Here is a 23,061-nt window from a genome sequence, read left to right as displayed (position 1 = left end):
GATGACAGCAAAGTGCATTTAGACCTGGGCGCCACACCACTTCACTGTCTCGTTCAATCCTCGCAGCTGTGAGTGAGTCTCGACACGAAACAGAGGAATAGATGATACAAACAAAAGTAAACAGGGCAATCCCCACACGAGACTTAAAATTCCCCATACAGCCCCTTCACTCCCTTTGGGAGTGGAAAGCTTTGGATGCCCAGACCCCTGTGTCTAGATGTTCTTTTTGTTCCAATTATTAACCTCGCTTTGGTTCTCTATACATAGAGCAAATGTACTGCCTGTGAGGGTCATTTAAGGATGGAGAGCTTCCCTCTAGTGTGAAATGGAAAGGCAGTATAAGGGACTGTGAAACTTGGAGGTGTGTACCGAGGTGGGTGTCCTAGCAGGTAAGTGGATGCCAGGAATATGGCCTATGTCACCCAGGGAAGCCAGAAAGACATCATAGAAGAGGCAGCCCTTGGGAGGAGACACTCCAAGGGTGAGGGAGGCTTTGCCTGATGGATTGCATGTGGAGAATGAAGGGGAGGCAAGGGCGTGAGGATGATATTCCACACAGAAAAATCACATGTGCAGTGCAGTGTGGGAAAGCCTAGTGTGACCTGGAGAATGAATGAAAGATAATGGGATCTGGTGGGAAAGGACCAAGGTCTTACCTACCTGGTTTAGGTGTTTTTTTTTTTTTTTTCTGTGAGCAATGGGGAGCCATTGAAGAATATTGAGCAGGGGAGTGACATGATTAAATGTCCATGTGTGAAATACTTTTTGGGCAGTTACATGATGATGAACTAGAAGAATAAGAACTAGAGGCAAGAAGTTGGCAAGGAAGCTGTGGCTATGGTTTAGGTGGGAAGAGGTGAGTGTCTGAACTGGTCAGACACTGAAGAAATAGAAAGGAAGCCGGGGATGGAGAGGTGAAAACTGGTGATTGGTTGGGTGTAAGACGTGAGAGTTAATTACCAAGCTAAGCTCTCCACCAAAGTTCTGACTTGGGAAGCAGGGTGGATGGCGATACCACGATGCCACGTAGAGATGAAAGAAAACAGGAATGGGAACCTGTCTGGGGAGTTTCGGTTTTAGTCACACTGAGTTGGAGGTGCCCGTGGGGCAGCCAGGTGGAGCTGTCCAGTGGGCACTTTCCAGATGTGGGTGTGGAGCACCTGCCTTCCACAAACTTGGATTTTATTTCTGTCTTTTCCTCATTCCCTCCTCCCTCTCTCCACTGTGCTTATGGGGTCATGGATTCTTAAGAATGGTGATGAAAGCTCAAGACCCTTTCTTCAGAAAACGCATGTGGACACGTGTATAAGAAAACCTCTGTCCTCCCCCTGGATTTCTCCTTTACTCTCACACTACTACCATATTCACAGCACTTCTGACACCGGATGTGGGGGCTTCCCCACACCAAGCGACTCTGCGACACTAGGTGGGTGTCCTACAGTTTAGTTCAATTCTGACACTATCTACCTGAAGACAGCACCAGATCCCATAGGATAAGGGCTCAGTCTCACAAGACTGTCCCCCTCCCACTTCAGATGCCAACCACAAGTCCAGGTGGTCTCCTGTGCTTCTGACTGATCAGGTATAAATCAGAGGTCCCCATAACCCCCTCCTCAGGTTCAGTTAGTTTGCTAGAAGGCTCACAGAGCTCAGGAAAACAGTTTGCTTACTGTTCACCAGTTTCTTATAGGAGTATATGATAAAGAATGCAGGCGAATATCCAGATGGAAGAGATGTTTAGGGCAAGGTATGTGGAAAGAGATGCGGAGTCTCCACGCTGTCCCCAGGCACACCACTCTCCCAACATCTCCAAGTATTCACCAACCCAAAAGCTCTCTGATCCCTGTACTGTTGGGATTTTTGCGGAGGCGTCCTCATGTAGGCATGATCAATCCTTGACTCCATTTCCAGCCTTTCTCCCCTCCCTGGAGAATGGGGAGGTGGTGCTGAAAATTCCAGGCTGCTAACCATGACTTGGTGTTTCTGGTGACCAACCCCTATCCAGGAGCCATCCAGGAGCCCACCAGAGTTGCCTCATTGGAACAAAAGATGCTCCTGGTGCTCTTATCACTAGGAAATTAGGGCTTCAGGAGCTCTGCGCCAGGAGCAAGGATTAAGACCAAATATGCATTTCCTATTATAAGTCACAATATCACAACATGCACGTAAAATGTTAGCTTAATTTCAGGAGATACTATTCAGGGACCTTAACTGAGAAACTAAGTCTCACAGGCTGGTAGAGTAAGAGGAAGCCCTGGGGACATTGACACTCCCAGGGTGAGTGGAAAAAAGAGGAGCCACAAAGGCCACTCAGAGGGAGTGGCCAAGGAAGAACTAGCACCAGGAAGGGGTGGCTTGAATCCAAGGAGGGCCAGGATTCAGTTTCAGAATAAGGACTGCCCAGGGTTTATGGATTTGCAATAAGAAGGAGCGCTGGCGACCTCAGTGGGTGAAGATTCTGTAGGGTGATCAGGCACGAATTGCTGGGCAGTGACCTGCAGATGACGAAGTAGACTTAGGGGGTGTAGCCTCTTCTCTCAGTCAGGGTCTAGTTAGATCTGGGGTCATTCTTCACAGACCGGCATTGAGCGCCCTGCACGCTGTAACTGCTTCTACCACTGACAATTAGCCAGTAACTGATATTTATTTAGACAAAGTCTCTTTAGAAATGAAAGTCAGGTTTGAAATTAGAATACTTCGAAGAAAGAATGAGGTCTGAGAGCACAGTGAGTGGAGAAGCAAACAAAAGGTACAGAAGATCCAAGTTACCAAGAATGATAACTTAGTCTCTGCGGATTCATGAATTTTTTTCCTTTAAAGACTAAAATCTGATTTATTCTCCTATTTCACATATGAAATCAGAAATTAATAAACTTGTGGTGGGAAAAGTCGTTTCCCTTAGAGGTAATGCACAAATCAGATATTATTCCCTCTTGGCAAAGGTGGCAGAAATGCATTTGTTTAATAAACTGACTAAAGGAGATAAAAAACTATTACTCAACTTTAAGATATGCACGCATTTAAATAATCCCCCTCTACAGTGAGACTAATTCAGTGTACATGTGGGTAGCAAGGGTTATAACTGAAAGATGGATGATTGGGCAGCAAAGAAACGATTAAAAAAAAGAAAAGAAAAGGTTTTATTGTACAGAAGGGTGTGAAAATAGCCTAGTGTCTTGCTTCTTGGAATTCATGCTCCCTGTACATAAATTACTATTCTTCCTAGAACTACAAGGAAAGGCCCTTTTGTTTCTGGAACGCCAGTGAGCAGACTCAAGCTGATGCTCTGGGCGTCCAGGCTGCAGGGCTTCCCTCCACTTCTCAGTCATGGTCTCAGACGCACGGTGACCTCCATGCACCAGGCCCACTTCAAGGCCTGATCAAGACTGTGAGATCTCTATGCAGTCACAAAGTCCTATGAATCTTTTTTTTGTTGAGTAATATGTAATTGCTCATAATTACGTTCTTGCTTATAAGAGCAATAACAGCTAACCTTCCATAGCTCGTTCTGTGTGCCAAGCATTAGTCTGCATGCTTTTCATGTGAACTCACTCAATCTCTATAGCACGAAAAAAGAGGGGTTGGCCGAGTCATTGCCCAGGGTCACACAGCTAATCAGTGACGACGGAGCTAGAACTGAGCCCAGGTAATCTGTTCTCAACCGCTATCACCTTGTTCTAATCCATATACTCACTGCACAGAACGTCCAAGAGTAAAACAATAAACAACCACGTTCCCACCAGCCCGAACTGACAGTTAACATTCCAATCCAATTTGCATTATGACATTTCTTTAACAGATCCAAGTAGTACATGCAGATAAACAACTCTGTCGTCAAGGACCCTGGGCCACCAACGCAGCCTTCCTTCTCTTGCTTTAAAGAGGCAAGCACCGTCACGAATTTAGTTCATATTCTTCCAATCTGATTTGTAGTGATGCCACAGGCACTTACACATAAAACGTTCCCCTTTATTATTACCTGATTGTTAACCGTCTCCTGTTTAAGGGACACTAGACTGCTACTCCTTCCTCCCCTAAAAAATCCTGCACTTGTTTACTGTGCTTGAAATACCATTCCATGAACCAAGGATTGAAATAAAGCCTACACTGAGATCCAGGGATGGATGGGGCTCCGTCTGGAGAAGAGGCTGTAATGCTGAGGCCGGGCTGTGTGGAAGAACGTCCAGGTGGGACAGCGGAGAAGCAAGGAGTGCATCTACAGATGTCTAAAGAGCTGGAATTCCATCTCTGCCCCCAGGGCTGCCTTAACCATAGACTACCCCATCTCAGGTGACCGCATCCATCCAGGAGCTCAAGGCAAAATCCTTGACCTGGTCTTCGGTTCTGTTTCTTGCATTCCAAGTAGATCAGTAGATTGAGTAGATTCCAAGAGATCTTTCTTTGTTTTGTTCACTGATGACTTCCAAATGCCTGGCTCATGATCGGCTCTTAGTAAATATTTCTTTGGGAGCTGGAGATGCCCAAGCAGACAGGGGAACAGTGGAAAAAGCCCAAGCCTTCAGGGCAGACAGCCTGGGTTGGGTCATCTGGCTCCAGCAGGTTCTGGCTGTGTGCCCAGGGCACGGTGTTTAACTTCTGAGGCTCGTGGGCTGTTTTGGGCCTGGACAGGGTAGGTGCTCCATCATAATTCACTGGGTGTGTCAACTCTGTACCAGGCACTTCTGCCCATCTCTTGCCAAGGCTGTGCTAAGCATAGTCTCCTCCCCCTGCTTCCTTCCCCACCCCACTCTGGAGCACCTGAGGTTCTCTGCCTTAATAGGCTCCTTTGTGTTAAGCCATGCCCATTTAGAGGGAACAAAGAGAGGCAGGGCTGGCAATCAGAATTTTCTGCTTACTTCCTGTGACCAACACAGCAAAGGGAGTGTTATGGGGAAAACCCAACCTGCTGTGTAGAGCGACATATATTACCCAGACTTACATCAGGCCTCTCACCCACACTCCAAAACGGCTTTGGAGTTTCCCCAGCTCGGTCTTGTTGGAGACAAGCGAATATACCCATCTTACAGGCTGCAGACCTAAGCCCCATGTTTAATAAGACCAATCAATATCCAAGCTGGTAACTCAGTGAGGATTTTTGAACAATTAAACCAATGTTTGCCAAACCCTGACTATGAGTCAGGCGCTGTTGTAGGTGCTCGGGATGCAAAAAGGGACAAAACCAAGATCTCTGCCTTCCCGGAGCTTCCCGCCCAGCAGGGGAAGCCGGCCATCCATGCGGCCAATAAGTGTGTTGCACTGCTTCACAAGGGGTTCTGTGCCAAGGAATTTTTATTCTGGAATAAGAATTATGATCATAAAAAAATTAAAAGATTTAGCAAGCAAATATTTGTTCACTAAATCCCGGAAGGAGTAGAATCAGGGCAGCCATGAGTTTATTTTGGAAAACTTAAGAAAAATAAGGTCAGTGTGCTGCACACTGAGTGGGGGAACCATCACACTTTATTTTATACACATTGTGACCCAGAGTTTTAGAACACGGTCATGCTGAATAAGCCCTCCTATCTGGTCTGTAGCCCCTTTCTTCCCCATATGCCACACATCTGAGGTGAGCTCCCCGCTGCCCACCTCTCTTCCAGGCTCATGCTGATGAAACTGAGGGTCAGAGCCCTTGGCTGATGCGGTCAGGTCCTGCCGGTGGGTTAACGATGGGAGAGTCTGAGCCTGGGTTCTGACACCTTAATGGGTTCTCAAATCATCCCCTGCTGGAAGTCTAGAATCTCATGGGCTGGACTGGGGTGGGGGGATGAAGGGACATATATAGATATGTCTATATATAGTATTCATTTATTCAGGAAATAATTATTTACGATAATAATAATAGTTAATTTATTGAGTATTGTAAGTGCCAGCCCTGGTCCAACAATTTCACACATGTTCTTATTAGATCCTCACAAAACCATAAGAAGTCTAAGAAACTGAGGCTCTGAGAGTTTACTGCTTAAGATCCCAACCTAGAAGCCCGGGGCTTAGGGTTAGAACCAGGTAGTCTAGCTGCAGACCAAAATGCACAGATGCAAAGCCAGAAGTGAGAGTACGTCCCGCACATCATCCCACGCGAGAAGCTCGTGACACCTGGTGGAGCCCCTGAAAGCAAATTCTCTGTTGGGATTGGGATTGTTCTGCTGTTTCACTGCTCCCTGGGCCAGTAGGACGTCTGTGTGCCGGAACTTGGGCTCCACCCAACGTCCAGCATCCCACCAACCGTCCACTCAGTAATTCAACACCAACTGATCGTGCTTGCTCAAGGGGTCTCCAGATCATGCTTTTTGAAATCTATCGTTCTTTTTATATTTGCTGCTGGCATTGTTACACAGAGTAAAGCTCCTCATCAGCTGGGGCTATTTGGTTACTTTGAAATGTAATTTCAATATAAATGCTCACTTTTCCCTTAACTATTTTCACAGTAAGAATTAAGCCTGCTTAAATGTCAATAAATACGAGGGTTTTTTCCAGAGTTTTCTTTTTTAGGAATCATTAAGGACTCATGAGTTTTCATAGATTTGATGTTTTCAATCCACTATAAACATGGATTGGTCTCTCTCTCTCTCTTTTTTTTGGTGAGGAAGATTAGCCCTAACATCTATGCCAATCTTTCTCCATTCTGTACGTGGGACACTGCCACAGCGTAGCTTGACGGTGTGTAGGTCCATGCCCTGGATCTGCACCCACGAACCCCAGGCCGCCAAAGCAGAGTGAGCACATGAACCCAACCACCATGCCACCAGGCTGGCCCCTAAACATTGTTTTTCCTGATGTTAAAATTGCTTCTATTTTTGGGGCCAGCCTGGTGACGTAGCAGTTAAGTGCACACGTTCTGCTTCGGAGGCCTGGGGTTCGCTGGCTCGGATCCTGCATGCGGACATATGCACCACTTGTCAAGCCATGCTGTGGCAGGCATCCCACATAAAATGGAGGAAATGAGCTTGGATGTTCACATAAAATAGAAGAAATGAGCACGGATGTTAGCTCAGGGCCAGTCTTCCTCAGCAAAAAGAGGAGGATTGGCGGCAGATGTTAGCTCAGGGCTAATATTCTTCAAAAAAAAATTTGCCTCAACTTTGATTACTTTTGAAGCCCTTTTCAGATCACTCCCGTAGATGCAACCTCAGTGAGGTGTGAAAGCATCCTTGTTTCTAGCACAAGGATGCCTAGGTGCAAGTGTCGGGTTTCTTTTAGGAGGATGGTCTTCGAAAGCCGAGATCCCTGCCTCCAGAGCTCCTATATAGCTCCTCTCCAAGCTGCCTCCTGGCCAGGCCCCTTCCCAGGCACAAGGATTCTATGGTGTCTCAACTAGAGGTGGGCTGGCAGAAGGACTGGGTGGTCTGGGACAACCCTGCTGAGGAGCTGAGACCCAAGCAGTGAGAAAGAACCAGTCCAGGGATCAGTTCAAGTTCAAGTACAAATGCTCCAAGGCCAGAGCAGAGTCTGGAGGGCCTGAAAGGTTTGTGAGCAAGGAAGAGAGCAGGACAAGATGAGGTGACAGCAGGCATTCTGCCCTGTTCCTCCACTAACAGAGAACAATGGCAAACAATATCTCAATATTGCAATCCTCATAAGAGGAAGCTGAGAACAGGATTTCTTTCTTATTTTTAGCAATTAAAATTTAGTTAAAGTGAATGAATGGAAGTTACCTGGAAGGATTAGTTTTGATAAGTTTTGAATCCTGCTAATGAATGCTAACAAAGCAAATCATAAGTAACAAACTAACGTCAACAGAAAAACTCAATAACTGAGGTTTTCTTGCTTAATTTTGCCTAGTTTTGTGTATGCATGATTATGATTGTTACATCGCATATGTAGGACATATTCCTTTTCTGCTCACAAATAGCTTCTAGAACAGGAGATTAAGCAAGATTAAATATCCAAATTTACCAGTCAAATAATGCTACAACTTCCAGATGTTCCAGCACCTGGTTTAAGAGCCCTGACACTATCTCAACTTTCCACCGATGTGTGAAACAACTGGGTACAGACGGGTGGGGCTGAAAATGGAAGTGAGTTCAAGATGTGATTTACACATTTACTTTTAGAGTTAAACAGAAAATTTTAAGGACAACTTAAAACATTTGGGGTTCATCCCTAAATTCATTAAATTTATTGTCACTGATCATTACTTGGCATCTCTATAATTTTGAGCCATATGGTTGACCTAGTATTGACAGATCTTACCATTTTATGGGCATGTTATGTAAGAAGAAAGCCCTAAACCAAAAATCGTATCCCCCATCAATAGCAGCATTTTGCTGTTGTTGTTGTTATATAAATCCTTCCCAACTCTGAGCTGAGATAATAAAATTTGCATGGAATCTGTGTTAAAACCACATGGGGGGAAATATGTTGGATAATATATAGTATCAGAGACTCCAAAAATGTAAATTAGGGCTTCTGAGGTGTGAGTAGCCCGGTCAACTGGCCACAGCCCTATGGGTCAAAGGGGGTTAGGAGACCTTCTACTGGGAATCTCCAGAGTGTTGCATGGATGTAAAACCCATTTCACAAGAGAAGATCCAAATGAAAAAGCCCTCATTAGCCAATGTGGGAAACCAGTACTCAACATCAGCTACAGGCTGGCTTATGAGTAGGGTGGCCCAGACGCAATCTTTCTATGCCTCAACTTTAAGTGCCCACCATGCATGCAAGTGCAAGATCCTCGCCAACCTGTACATCACAGTCCTGCTGACGCACAGTGAACCTCTTGAGGCCTGCATGGCCCACTTGCACTGCAAATGGATCCCCATGGAAGACAGCCACGCAACTGACATTAGCTCCCACTTTCAATAAGCAATAGACTTCATTGACTGTGTCAGGGGAAAGGGAGGCAGGTCCTGGTCCTCTGTGAGACTGGGATCCCCCGCTCACCCTCCACCTGCATGGCTTACATCACGAAGACCAAGCAGTTGGCCTGAAGGAGGCCTTGGACTGCATTGAGCAGAGGGGTGTGATCTCACCCAACTTTGGTTTCACGGGCCAGCTCCTGCAGTGTGAATCTGACATGCTCCATGCCCACCCCCGGGCTCCCTTCTGCCAAGGGATGCAGCCGGCTCTTCATTTACAGCGTACTTGCAGCCACTTGGCCCTGACGTGCAGGGTCTTACTGCACATGCCCTGCCTCCCTGCTGGCACCAGTGCCCACACACTCCACAGTCTCAGAGCTCAGCAGGAGCCCCAAGACCACGGCCACATCCTGCTAAAACCAGGATGGGGAAACCAGCCCAGCCCCCTGGGATTTTTTTTAAGACTCTGGACATTTCCTACTTGTGCAAGACTTCACTCTGTCCCTCAGCCCCAGAGGGATAGGGAGTGGTCACCAGGCTTGCAGGCAAACTTCAGACTGACCTCAGGGACAGGTTCACTTGACCGAAAGAAGGTGAAGCCATTTTGAGAGCACAGCGTGTGTAACTCCTGTACTTCCAGACACCCTGCTCTCTCAGGAATACCCAGTCCTTGCACTTCAAAGTTCACCTTTTCATTTCAAGTGTAAGGCAATAAAAACTTGCAGCAACCAGGAAGAAAGCAGTTGCTCAGCCAGGCGAAAAGGCAGCTTTGAAGCCAACTCATTTTGAAGGAAGCACAATTTCTACCTTATTTTCTTAACCTTGGCAGCCTCAGTTTCTGTCGCTGTTGCTTGAGGGCATAAGCTAATCACCATCCAGTCAGGAAAGTAATGCTACAGGGTTTGTGGGGACACAATATACATGCCGATTTGAACCCACAAATGTTTTTGGGATTCCCTCTTGGTTCCAATGGAAGGAGTTGGTTGAAGCAGTAAGACATTGACTCTCAGTTTCCTTTTCACCGTGCATTCTTCCCCGACTTTGGACTTGGGCATGATTCTTATTCATAAAGCTTTCTCATTACATGTCTCCTCAAAGCGACTCTTGTATCATTTTGAAAGGAGCTCTTCAGGTCACAGACCAAAAATCAGCCCTTTGAGGTGGTGGCAGTGGATACCAGGAGAGAAGGATACCTGCTATGTATTCTGGGTCAGTGGCACTGAAAACGCTCATGCCCCCAGCTTATTGTTCTTGTCTGTCTCTTGTGACACTTGTTTTCTTCCCTGTCCCTGTGGGTTGTCTTCAAGCTATTGACCTCTGGGATTTGCAGATTTCGCAATGTGGCCCTACTTCTTTTTTCTCTGTAGGTTATTTCTCCAGAGGAAAAGCCAATAATTTCCTAAAATTCATGTGAATGTGAAGAAAAGCAATACATTATTGGTGGTTGTTGTTACTGTCTTTGATAGTGCAAAATATAAGATATAGTACAAAATATAGAAAAGTTGCAAGACTAACATAAAAACTCCCCTAACTTAATCAGATTCACCATTAACATATTGCTTCACTTGCTTTATTATCTATCATACTCATACATTTACAGGTTGCTTTTTCTCTGAACCATTTGGGAATAAATTGTAGACATCGTACCTGTTTATTCCTAAATACTCCAATGTCTATTACTTGAGGACGTTTTCTAACGTAACCACAGTATGATTATCAAATGAGGAAATTTAACATGAGTACATTACTGTGAGCAAAAGTCAAATTTGATCAATTGTCTCTATATGGTCCTTTATAACAAACATTTCCCTTGGTCCAGGACCCACCCCACGATGACGTGTTGCATTTATTCATCATGTAATCTTTGGTATCCTGTAATCTGGAATAGTCTCTCTGCTTTCATTGTCTTTCATGACCTTAACAATTTTGAAGAACACAGGCCAGTTATTTTGTAAAATGTCCCTCAGTTGGTTCTAATGTCTTTATGATTAGATTCAGGTTATGCATTTCGGGCAGGAATACTGTGAAGAGATCTTGTGTCCTCCTCAGTGCATCACATCAGGAGGCACATGCCGTCACTTTGTCCCATTCTTGGTGACCATTTGGTTAAGATGACATCTTCCAGGTTTCCTCATTACAAAGTTTCTGTTATTCTTTTTCTTTGATTAACATGCAATTTGAGGGGAGACACTGAGAGGCTATGTAAGCGTCCTTCTCCTCATCAAATTTTTCTAGCTGCTAGTTTTAGCATGCATTCATGATTCTTGCCATAATGGTCACAGAATAGTGAAGGAAACATATTTGAGTGTTCTCTTTTCCAGAGATTGCAGTATTTTTTTCCAGTGGCTGCCTTGTTTAGCTGATCATCCAAAACCACCCACCATTCCTTCATGAATCGTGTCCTATTTTCTCACCCATGAAAAGAGACAGTCTTTCCCACACAGAATGACCAGCACTGTGGTGCTTAGGAAGCAATGTCCACATGTTCAAACCTTGGGCTGGGTCCGTGGACCTTTAAATCACACCAGATTAACTCACCTCATCACACCAGACGAATGCAGCTGTCACTAACACGGACCCCTGTTATGGGTAAGAACTGGGGAAAATTTATATACAAACCCAACCCGATATGAAACTGTTTCTTTGTAGACCTCTCACATGGCAGCCTTTTTCCCTGAACACTGCAAACAGATCATAAAAAATTAAAAGGGAAGATTTTTATCTCTGGAAATCTCATTTTCCCGGACTCTAGAAGGGGCTTCCTGGAAAGCCTTTGTTCGTCCACAAATAGTATGTTGCTGTTACCACAACCCAGGCCAAAGTCAGCGCTTTTTCTTCACTCCCTTCACCAACCTTCTCTGACTAGATACAGCAATAACGTACTTCCAGACACTTACTGAGCCCTAAAAGTCTACTCTGGGTTCTCTTTTTGGGGAGCTGCTGGGATTTCCCCTGGAATCTTGAGTGTACGCAGTCTTCCCACACATGCCAGACTCTTCCAGGCAGCACTTTATTTAACCTTCACAGCAGGCTCCTTGTAAGACAGGTGCCACTATTAACCTCGTTTTGCAGATAACAACAGATGCTTAGAGAGATAACTGATAAGTAACTTGCCTGAGGTTTCAGCTAGTTAGTGTTAGTAAGAGGCAAAGCCTGGATTGGAAGCTAGACTGAGTCCAGAGCCTGCACTCTTAACTGCTGCCTTATAGTCATCCAAGACAAACCCACGGATCTTCGGATCTTCGTGGCAGGGCCAGGAGGAGGCTGAGCTAGGCAAGGTGCCTAGGGAGCAAACTTAAAGGAGGCCCTCAAACTCAGGTGCCAACCCTGCACTTGCACGACACTGAGAGCGGGTGCCCCCTTAAAATTTGCGCCCTAGGCTCTTTGCTTACTTCACCATCCTCCCAGCCCTGGTTATGCGGAGGGCTGGCCAGTGTGAACTGGCCTCCCTAACAACTCAATGAGACTCACACATGTTCCTGGGATACATGGGAATGTAGAGATTTCTGTTCGCTCCCTTTGGTCAATGGACAAACTATTCATCCTTGAGCCTACTCTGTTCCAAGCACTCTGCTAGGAACGGGAGAGAGCAGAGACTAGGATGGGGACAGTCCCTGCCCTCCTGCAGCCTGCAGGTCCAAGCATTCGTTTCCAATGGAATCAATATGGCAGGCCAATACTTGGGCCTTCTTGAGAATCACCTCACCTAAGCAGTGGCACATTTTTTGAGGATTTCACAGTACACAGAGGGGTCAAATTCTGCTGTCCTGACAACCACGTTGTTTATTCATTTTATTCAAAGGGGGCCCTTTTGCATTTACTTTGCCTGTGGTTTGCTTTCCCCATTAACAGAATGAGCGCTTTGGGTACTAACTCAGTTGTGCTTCCCCGGGGCTTTATTTCTTTCTAGAACTTAGCACTTAACAGGACTAAGTTTCAGAGGCGTGGGCTCAAATTATGGCTCTGCCTCTTACTACTTGTGTTCTTGGAAAAGTCACTCTGTCTCCCCGGGCCTCAGGTGCTTCACCTGTGAAATGGGGATATTAACTCCTCATTTTCAGAGTTGTAGTGAAGATGACATGGAAAAAATATAAGCACCTAGCAGGACACGTCTGTGCTAGTTGTCTGCCCTTCTTTGTTTATTGGCCGACCCTTGTGCCAAAGTCGTCCTTCCCAGGGGTCTGACTAACATGATGCAGACACCCTAACAATCTTAAATCACAGCTAGGTGTTGTCCAGGCGGCAGACTCTGTGGCCGGTCTTTGACCCCATTCTTAGGTTGGGCTGTATATAAGTCGGCAGGCTGGGTTCAGCTGTCAAGCGGTAGTTTGCTGCAGTAAGTGGTGGAGCCAGGCCTTGAATCCAGGCAGTGTGATTCCAGCAAGCGCTTAACCATGTACGTATGTGTACATGGCTGTACCAGGAGAGTCACAGCATCATGCTCTTTATAGGAAACTCAGCAATGTTTAAACAAGAAAATAACAACCACCCATAAAAACACAACCTAGAAATAACCACTAGTCAATTTGATATTTTCTTCCATTCTTTTGTCCACTATATGCAGTATTCAATCTATTCTGGTTTTTCACCATCTTAAGTATTTTCCACATTTCCACACAGGTCACCCAGTTATAGTAATTAATAGATACATAACAGTTCATTTGAAATGTACTGGGGAAATTGCTATCTTGAAGAACCCTACAGCTACTAATTTCATAAAGCAAAGAAGCCTTTTATTAAGTGAGCACTTGGTCACCCCTCACTTCTCTGCCACATATTTGCAATCCTAGAAGTTCAGTTGTTAAAAGGGATCCAGTCTGCAGACAGGGATGTAGTAAAAAGGCTTTGGAACGCACCAGACCTGAATTTGACTTCTCATTGTCCCTTTATTAGCCAAATGGGCCTGAGCAAATTGTTGACTTTCCCACACCTCAGTTTTCCTTGTTCTGAAGATAAACCAGGACTACCATATCTAAAGCACGGAGCACATACCTAACACAGAGGTGGTCACTTGGTGGCAGCCTGCCCTGACCTTCCTGGCCACGCCCCCTCCGACTCCTAGGATCCAACACCACCCGCAGGAAATGAACTGTTTCACTCCTGACTGTAGAGAAAGCGTCCTTTTCTGTTTTGGGCAGTACAAGAATTTCTCCCTGAAGTAAGCATGGGCAGGCAACTGGGGATAATGAGAAAGCTCAAGGAGCTGGGTGGACCTGAACTGGAAGGCTCCACCCTGTCCCCACCACTCCCACCCCGCCCAGACCAGGGGATTATTGTCAAAGTTCCGAACTGAAGCAGCGCCCAGCTTCCCCAGCAGCAGGTGGCATTCTGACACCAGCAGAGGCTGTGTTCATTTTCACAGGTGCAGGGCACCTCCAGACCAGACGTCTGAAAAGATTTCAGTGCCCAGACAAATCCATGAGCAGCACAGAGGCCGCGGAGCTGGAGAACACGACAGCCCTCGGAGCGCAGGGCTGCAGCAACCCTGGCTACCAGGTGAGCAGGAGTTTCACCTCATGTTTAAGACCAAGCAAGTGGGAATCATGCTCTTTCCTTGCCTCCTTGGCAAGTTCCTTAACTAAAGCAGTGGGGCTATTGGAACACAATAAGGTTTTAATGACACTCTTTAAGCCTATTATTTGTTCTTCTTGGGTTGACAAACCTGAAAAGTCTCTTTTAATGGAAGCTGTTTTGATCCCTGACTTGCCCTGTCATTTAGAAACAAGATTGTCTTCCCCTTCTTTTGTTTCGGGCTCATGGTCTCCCCCCGGGATAAGGTATTCACCTGCAGACATTTTCCCTAAGAACCAGTGGGAAAGGATGGGGGGATCCAGACCCTCAGGGACTGTCTCTTAAACCAGGCCCCGGAGCCCTGTCAAATGGTGGCCTGTGTGCCTGCACCTGTGCAGCTGGGTTACGCAAACCAGTCTCACATCTTCAACCAAAACTCGCTGAGTGATGAACGCTACTGGTGCCGCAGGGCTCTGGAAGGAGTGCTGACACCAGGAAACACTGGCAGTTTCGACTGGGTCTGGGCTGGGATTTTTCAGGGCTGTTCCTGGGTGAGCTTCCTTTCCTGAGCTGACAACACGGGAGCCCGCATGAGCAGATGTCAGCAACCCCTTGGAAGTCAGGTCCCTAACCAGGTAAAACAAACTTTTAGGCACTAGCAAAGAAAGGCAAAAGGAAGGTAAAAGGGCTTTGACACGAGTCCTGAGTCTTCCACCCACGAGTTATTATGACTTCTTTGAACCTCAGTTCAGTTGTCTGCACAATGGTCCCAGTGATGCTCATCCCACAGGTTATTAGCATATAGAAGGAAAAATTTTTCTTTTACCCTCTTAAAGTCAGTGCGTGGGGTCTTGAATTAAAATGACATATGCTATGTTAACAGGAGAAAAACGTACAAATTGTATTAATATTTCTAATTTTACCTGGATGGGACTTCACAGAAAAAAAGTGAAAAGCCCAAAGAAGCAGTAAGACACAGGCCTTATATACCATTAACAAAAGATGATAAATTGTGGAGAAGCGACTAGACAAAGGAAAGGGCGGTTGGGCTTTTAGAGCAAATAAACTGTGGGAAAGTGACTAGGAAATATTTGGGGAAAACTAATGGAAGGTAAGGTTTGTTAGTGAGGTTTGTTTATGCAGTCTGATCTTGTTGTCATCTCTGTCTCTGGTGATAAGGGTTTTTCGCCTATTTCTGGTATGGGAGAAATTTGTGCCCTGTTTTTAGGCAGATAGAGGAAGAGCAGAGACCTTTCCGTGTCTTCTTTTTCTCAACTGCCTTCAGCTCAAAATAATTCTTATGCCAAAGTGGCATATTTGGGGGTGGCATGTCCTGATCCCCTTCATAAGGGTTAAATGAGAAAAATGCACGAAGTGGAGGGCCTGTTATGATTCAAGAGAGTGGGAAGGATGGGACGGGATAAAGAATCAGAATGAACAGGGCAGCAAGACAAAGCTATCTGCAGTGGAGAAGGCGCCCTGTCACCAGCGCCTGGCTGCTCAGAGTCAGTGAGGAGGACACGCACCTACCAACCGTGGCTCTGCTTTCTATCCCTCACTCTCTTCTATCAAAGCAGAGCATCTCCAGGCCTTGGGGTGCAGAGCAGGGCATGTCAGAGCTGGCAGAGTCCACACACCAACGCCAAGGAGCGGCGGCCAGGTTATTTCTTCCAATGCTTGCTTTTCAACAAGCATTTCCAGAGAGGTGTATTTACTCAGCAGAATCATTAACTGCTCCCCAGATAAGGCCACCTCTGGGAAGAGACCCCAATTCAAGGAGGAATAATACAGTATTCTTGCCCTCCAGGAGCAGGACAGGAAGAAATAAATAAGCAATTGTAATGTAATGTGATGTAAAACAAAATGAAAACAAAACGATGCGGGAGGTTGGTACCCAGTACATGGTAGATAATTATGTGGGTGGAGCTGGGCCAGCTGGGGAGCCTGTGACGGTGTCACAGAGGGAGAGAGGCCACCTGTTAGGACTTAGAGGAGGGCCAGGAATTTCCCAGCTGAAGAGGAAGGATGTCAGCAGAGCATTCAAGCAGAGAACTGTCTGCACAGGCCCAGGGGCCTAAAAGAGCATGTGTCCAGGATGGAGAAGATGTGGAGGTGGCGCTGGGGAGCAGGGAAAGGGGGCAGGCTGGCACCAGATCACGTGGCCCCCCTGTGTGCTAAGGCATTTGAGAAGGAATCCATCAAAATCTACCCTATCCGAGATTATTATTGAGTACTCTACCAGCTCCACTGAAGGTGGACATAAATGGAAAGAGAATTGGGTGTGGTTGGGACACCTGTTAGGAAGCTGGTCTAATCTGAACTGGATTAGAGGCGGTGGAAACGGACGCTGGGTGGAAGTACTAACACTGCTGAGAGGCCCCCTCGACGTGGGATCAGCAGGAGTCAGGGTGAGGGAGGAAGAGCTGCTCTGCTTATGAATATTTCTCTTTTCTCCTCAGTAAGGAGGAGAATAATATCCCATCTTGGGGTTGAGAGAATTAAATGAGTTAACATATGTTAAGAAAAAGAAAGTAAGTAATGTCTGCTAAAATCAAAGAGCGCTGCCGTAGTTCATTTGGGCTGCTGTAACCAAGCACGACAGACTGGGTGGCTCATATTTGGAAACTGATTTCCCACAGTCCTAGAGGCTGGGACGCCCAAGATCATGGTGCTGGCATATTCGGTGTCTGGTGGGACCCACTTCCTCATAGACAACCATCTTCTCACTGTGACCTGACATCGCAGAAGGGACAAGGAAGCACTGGGCGGTCTTTTTAATAAGGGTACTAACGCCATTGATGAGGGCTCCACCCTGTTGGCCATCACCTCCCAAAGGCCCCACCTAATACCATCACGTGGGCATTAGATTTTCAAATAGGCATTTTGGGGGCACAGGAATATTCAGACCATAGCAAGTTCCTAGTGCATGGTGTGAACATGGTAATGGTAGCTCTTGGTGCTGGGGCAGGTTAAAGAGGGTGATAAGAACATTTCCAGCTTGAGATGTCAGCTTGGAAGTGATTCCCCTTATTTATTTATTTATTTATTTATTTAGAGGAAGATTAGCCCTGTGCTAACTGCTGCCAATCCTCCTCTTTTCGCTGAGGAAGACTGGCCCTGAACTAACATCCATGCCCATCTTCCTCTACTTTATATGTGAGACGCCTACCACAGCATGGCATGTCAAGCAGTGCCATGTCCGCACCCGGCATCCGAACCGGCAAACCACGGGCCGCTGAAGTGGAACTGCGAACTTAACCACTGTGCCACTGGGCAGCCCCATGATTCCCCTTATTTAGATAGGAAATCCACAAATTGGGCTGGAGCAAGGAAGAGAATGAGTTCATTTTGAGGCCTGTTGGTCGAAACTAAGGTGATTCTGAGCATCTAGATAAAGGTGGAGATGAAACAGGAAGCTTATGCATATCTGCATCTGGAGCCTGGGAGGGACGTCATCCATCTGGGGGCTGTTAGCACAGAGACAGGCCGAGGGTGTGGATGAGACCACGGGGAGGGAAAGCCAGGAAGCACCAGTGTTTAAGGGGCAGGAAGGTGAGAAAAGTCAGAGGATGAAGCAGAGAGACCACAGGGAGAGAAAGAGGAGCAGAACCGGGAGAGGGAAGGGTCCGGAGAACTAACTACAGGTCAACAGCAAAGCCTCCTCCGTGGAACCGTGGAGCCCACAGAATGAGGCAAGTTCATCTGATTTGACAACTAGGAGGTGACTGGTGACCCCGGGGTGTGGGGAAGGAGGGGGGAGTTTGTGTTATGAGCAAGAGTTAAGAGACTGGGGAAAATGAGGGCAGAAAGGACGCTCCTCTGGCAGAAAGGAGAAGGGGGAAGAGAGACGGGCTCGGGCAGGCAAGATCAGGAATGTAGGCAGGGGGCTGTTTTATTTTTTTTTAAATGTTTTTCTTGTGAAACATAACATACAGAAAACCACATAAAACCAAATATACAACTTATTATAAAGTGCCACCCAGGTCAAGAAACAGGACACTGTCATCCCGTAGCTCGGACGCCCCAACCCTGCACAGTCTGTCCCCACTGCCTCCTTCCCCCAGGGCAGCACCCGCCCCACTTTGTGGTGAATCCCTGCTTGCTTCACACCTTTGCTTCCAGCTGTGAATCCTCAAGCACCGCCTTTGCCTGTTTTGAACTTTATATAAGTAGAAACTTACAAGAAAAATTCTTTACTTATCGTGAAATATTTATATGGAATTAGGCCAGATGAATCTTTGTGCATCTGGTTCCTTTGCTCAGCTTTGTATTTCTAAGACTCAGCCGCGGCGTTGCATGTCACTGCAGTTCATCCACTTTCGTTGATACACAGCATTTTCCTTAAATATTATACAGTGTATCTATTTCACTGTTAGTGGATGTTTGGTTGGTCAAGTTTGCAGCTTTGGGGGAGCTTCTACCAACAACACAGCTGTGAACAGACACTCTTTACATGTCTCCTGGTGCACATGTAACGAATTCAGTCTACAGTCATACTTAGGAGTGGAATTGCTGGGTCATTGGGAATGCGCATATATTTTCGACTTTAGAAGTAATGACTAAGTGGTTTTACCAATTTACACTCCCATCAGCAGTGTGAGTTCCTGTTACTCCACAGCCTCACCAATATTTATCTGGCTTTTTAATCTCAGTCATTCTTGTAGGTGTAGACTAGTGCATCATTGAGGTTTGATTTTAATTTTAATTTAATTGTTGGCCATTAGATGCCCACTCTATGAAATACCTGTTCATGTCTCCTGCCCATTTTTTCTACTGGATTTTGTCTTTTTCTTGTTGATTTAAAAGAGTTCTTTGTTCGGAATACAACCCTTTCTCAGTTTAATGGTTTACAAATAGCTTCTACCACTCTGAAGCTGTCTTTCACGCTCTAATATCTTGATGAACAAAAGTTAATTATGTTGTGGTCCCATTTCTCAGGTGTTTCTGTTTTACACATGCTGCTTATGAAATCTTTTCCCACACTGCAAGATCATAGAGACACCCTCTCATAGTTTCTGAAAGCTTGTTCTTTCCCTCTACCTTAAGCCCTCTAGCCCCTCATGAAATTGATTTTTATGTAGTTTAAGATAGATTTGAAGGTTTTTCTTTTTCTACATGGACATCCGATTATTTCAGCATCACTTGTTCTAAAAACCATCTTTCCCCACTCGACCAATACCACAATTGTCAAATGTCCATATTTGGGGTAAGTCTTTTTAGAATAGGGCAATTGAAAGATTTTTCCAAACTCAAAGGAGGAGGGGAAAGGATTCAGAGAAGAGGGAGAGATGAAAGTTGACCAAAGGAGAGGTCTGATCAAGCTCAGAATTTCTAAGGGTAAAAATTCAGGCAAGTTTGAAAGAACATTTTTACTAAAGGATGTCCCTTAGAATCCCAATTCAAGTTCCCTCCTGCCCGTGAGTTAGCATTGCTCTTGCCACAGGTGGCCCTCAGAGGCACAGAGCCTGTGCTTAATCTGAAGGCAGTTGGGTGGGACCTACTTATGAAAGTCTTGAGATGGGATTAGACAGGAAATGACTCTACCTCTGCACACACAGAGGAAAGCTGACCCACTGCGTGAATTGCCTAGGAAGCCAGTCAGGTTGGGAGAGTTCGTTGAATGTAGGTCAAAATTTGGGGGGTTATGTAGGTGTGGAACATCGATGCAGACTTCTAACCCAGATACTTTGAAGATAAAAGTTCTGAGGTTGTAAGTAATTATGCAAAGTAAAGAAGAAGAGAATTGTCTCCAACACACTAGTCAGGAAGCCAACATGAATCACACTCGGGTTATTGAGTAGGTTTTCACATGGTCAGGACCAGCTTTGCTGGAGCTATCGAGATGCTTTTTCTTACCCACAAGTGAATTAAAATGTAGAAAACACATGACAATAATTTGCTTTTGTGAAGGAGGTTTAAAAAAATACATTTTCTACTCTTTCCCCAAATCTGTATGATGACACTTAGACTTTCTTATTTCTAGGGGGAAACAGCCCAGATGACTGTAACCCGTGTCACTTCCATGACATCTCAGAGGGGAAGGATTTAGGACTTTCTTTTCTTTTTTCTTTTTCTTGTGAGGAAGATTAATCCTGAGCTAACATCTATTGCCAATCCTCCTCTTTTTTTGCTTGAAGAAGATTAGCCGTGGGCCAACAACCGTGCCAATCTTTCTCCAATTCATATGTGGGTCACCCCACAGCTGACAAGTGGTGCAGGTCCACGACCGGGATCTGAACCAGCAAACCCAGGCCGCCAAAGTGGAACACACTGAACTTAACCACTATGCCATGAGGACGGCCTGGGATTTCATTTTTTCCCTCATTCAAGCATTCCTAAAATGGTTCCCTTTAAAAAAGAGGAACCACTTACTAATCAGTGGTTAAGGCATTGATAGGAAAACAGGAAATCACTACTAATGTGGATAAACATAGATATTTGCTGAGGGCTAAGGCAGGGCTGTCTAATAGAAATATGGCACATCCAAATTAATTTAAAATTTTTCTATAAGTCCACTAAAAATATAAAATGAAACAGGTGTTAGTAATTTTAACAATATATTTTATTTAACATAATATATTGAAGATATCATTACAACACGTAATCGCTATAAAATTATTAATGAGATATTTTACATTCTTCATACTGTCTTTAAAATCTAGTGTGTTTTACACTTAGAGTACATGCCAATTTTAATGCTAAATTTTTATCAGACGTATTTGATTTGTATTTGGATTTCTTAAAGTTTATAATTGAAAAAGTCAGTTCATACCCAAGTTTCAAAGTTACTTAAATGTCTTCCAATAAATGAACCTAGTGTCCATTTTTAAATTTAAATTTGTTGAAATTAAATAAAACTAGCCTTCAGGGCCTCACTTGCACTGATCACATTCCAGGTACTTAGTAGCCACAGCTGGCTCGAGACTATGGTACTGGATGGATCAGGAAAGATTCACGCTTTTGGTTATGGAGGGCACAACACACAAAATCCGATGATCAGCGTCGTTCAAGGACTTGATCACTCAGTCACAAGGTTAGAAGTCAAGTACGATCCTGAGATTTGTTTCTGTGAGATCAGTAATAATATGACCTCTTTCATTCCTGATTTTAGTAATTTGTCTTTTCTTTCCCTTGGTCTTTTGTCTGGAATTTTCTTTGTTGGGAGGTTTATTGTTACTAATTCAATCTCCTTTGTTATAAGTCTGAGATTTCTATTTCTTCTTGAGTCAGTTTAGGTAATTTGTACATTTCTAGGAAGATACCCATGTCATCTAGGTTATCTAATTTGTTGGCATACAGTTGTTCATAGTATTTTCTTAATGTCTTTATTTTTGTAAGGTTGGTCATAATGGCCCCATTTTCATTCCCAATTTTAGTTGTCTCTTTTCTCTTTTTTTCTTTGTCAGTCCAACTAAAGATTTGTCAATTTTGTTCTTTCCAAGAACCAATTTTTTGTTTCATTGATTTTCTCCACTGTTTTTCTAGTCTTTATTTAATTCATCTCTACTCTAATTTTTATTACTTCCTTTCTTCTTCTAGCTTCAGTTTAGTTTGCTGTTTTTCTAGTTTTTTTACAGTGGAAGGTTAGGTTATGATTTAAGATCTTTCTCCTTTAATAATATAAGCAATTACAGCTATAAATTTCTCTCTAAGTGCTGCTTTAGCTTCATTCCATAAATGTTGGTATTTTATGTTTTTACTTCCATTCTTATCAAATTATTTCTTAATTTCTCTTTTGATTTTTTCTTTAATCTATTGATTATTTAGGAATATGTTTTTTCAATTTTCACATATTTTATAAATTTCCCAAGTTTTCTTCTGTTATTCGTTTCTAGTTTCATTCCATTGTAGTTGAAGAAGATACTTTGTGTGATTTCAATCTTTTAAAATTTATTGATACTTGTTTTGGCCTAATATATGGTCTAGCCTGAGAACGTGCCATGTGCACTTGAGGAGAACGTGTATCACACTGCTGCTGGTGGAGTGTTCTGTATGTGTCTGTTGGGCCTGGTTGGTGCGTAGCCTTGTCCAGTTCCTCTACTGCCTTGCTGATCATCTCTGGTTGTTCTATCCTTATTGAAAGTGGCGTACTGAAGTCTCCAGTGAATATTGAATTGAGTAGAGTATTGAATTCTGTCAGTTTTTGCTTCATGTATTTTGAAGCTGTTTTTAGGTGAAAATATGTTTATAATATTAGACCTTTTTGATGAATTGACCATTATAAAAGTCACTTTGTCTCTGGTAACAATTTTTATCTTAAAGTTATTTTGTCTGATATTATAGCCACTCAAACTCTCCTTGATTATTATTTGCATGAGGTATTTTTCCTATTCTTTTCTTTCAATCTATTCAGGACATTCAATCTAAAGTGTGTCTCTTGTAGACAGCATATACAATCATATGCCACATAACGACGCTTCAGTCAGTGAGGGACCACATAAACAATAGTGGTCTCATAAGCTTAGTACCATATAACCTAGGTGTATGGTAGGTTATATCATCTAGGTTTGTGTAAGTACATTCTATGATGTTTGCACAAATGATGAAATTGCCCAACACATTTCTCAGAATGTATCCACATCATTAAATTATACACGACTGTAGTTGGATTGTGTTTTTTATCCGTTCTGCTGATCTCTGCATTTAATTGAAAGCTTCAATCCATTTTACTTAATGTAATCACTGATAAGGTAGAATTTACATCTGCTATTTTGCAATTTGTTTTTTATATATCTCATGTCTTTTTTCCCTTCAA

The 23,061-nt window shown here is 44.4% G+C and overlaps 1 protein-coding gene and 1 pseudogene across 2 annotated transcripts in view; both read left to right on the top strand.

Moving 5' to 3' along the window:
- Positions 1 to 9,212, top strand: part of LOC124240765 (dual specificity protein phosphatase 5-like) — a 44,305-nt pseudogene extending 35,093 nt beyond the window's left edge.
- LOC124241280 (solute carrier family 28 member 3-like) overlaps positions 1 to 23,061 on the top strand; it is a 75,535-nt gene that overhangs the window by 3,028 nt on the left and 49,446 nt on the right. Inside the window, exon 2 of one of the 2 annotated variants that reach the window (XM_046664941.1) lies at positions 14,158 to 14,291. In XM_046664941.1, the coding sequence (XP_046520897.1) occupies positions 14,214 to 14,291 (78 nt within the window). In that variant the 5' untranslated portion in view covers positions 14,158 to 14,213. Of the gene's footprint in view, positions 1 to 14,157; positions 14,292 to 14,854; positions 14,942 to 23,061 lie in introns of those variants that run through there. The other variant, XM_046664942.1, reaches the window with a different exon arrangement.

Source organism: Equus quagga, chromosome 6 (assembly GCF_021613505.1).
Source record: "Equus quagga isolate Etosha38 chromosome 6, UCLA_HA_Equagga_1.0, whole genome shotgun sequence".
NCBI classification, from domain to species: Eukaryota; Metazoa; Chordata; class Mammalia; order Perissodactyla; family Equidae; genus Equus; species Equus quagga.
This window is presented reverse-complemented; position numbering and strand designations above follow the sequence as displayed.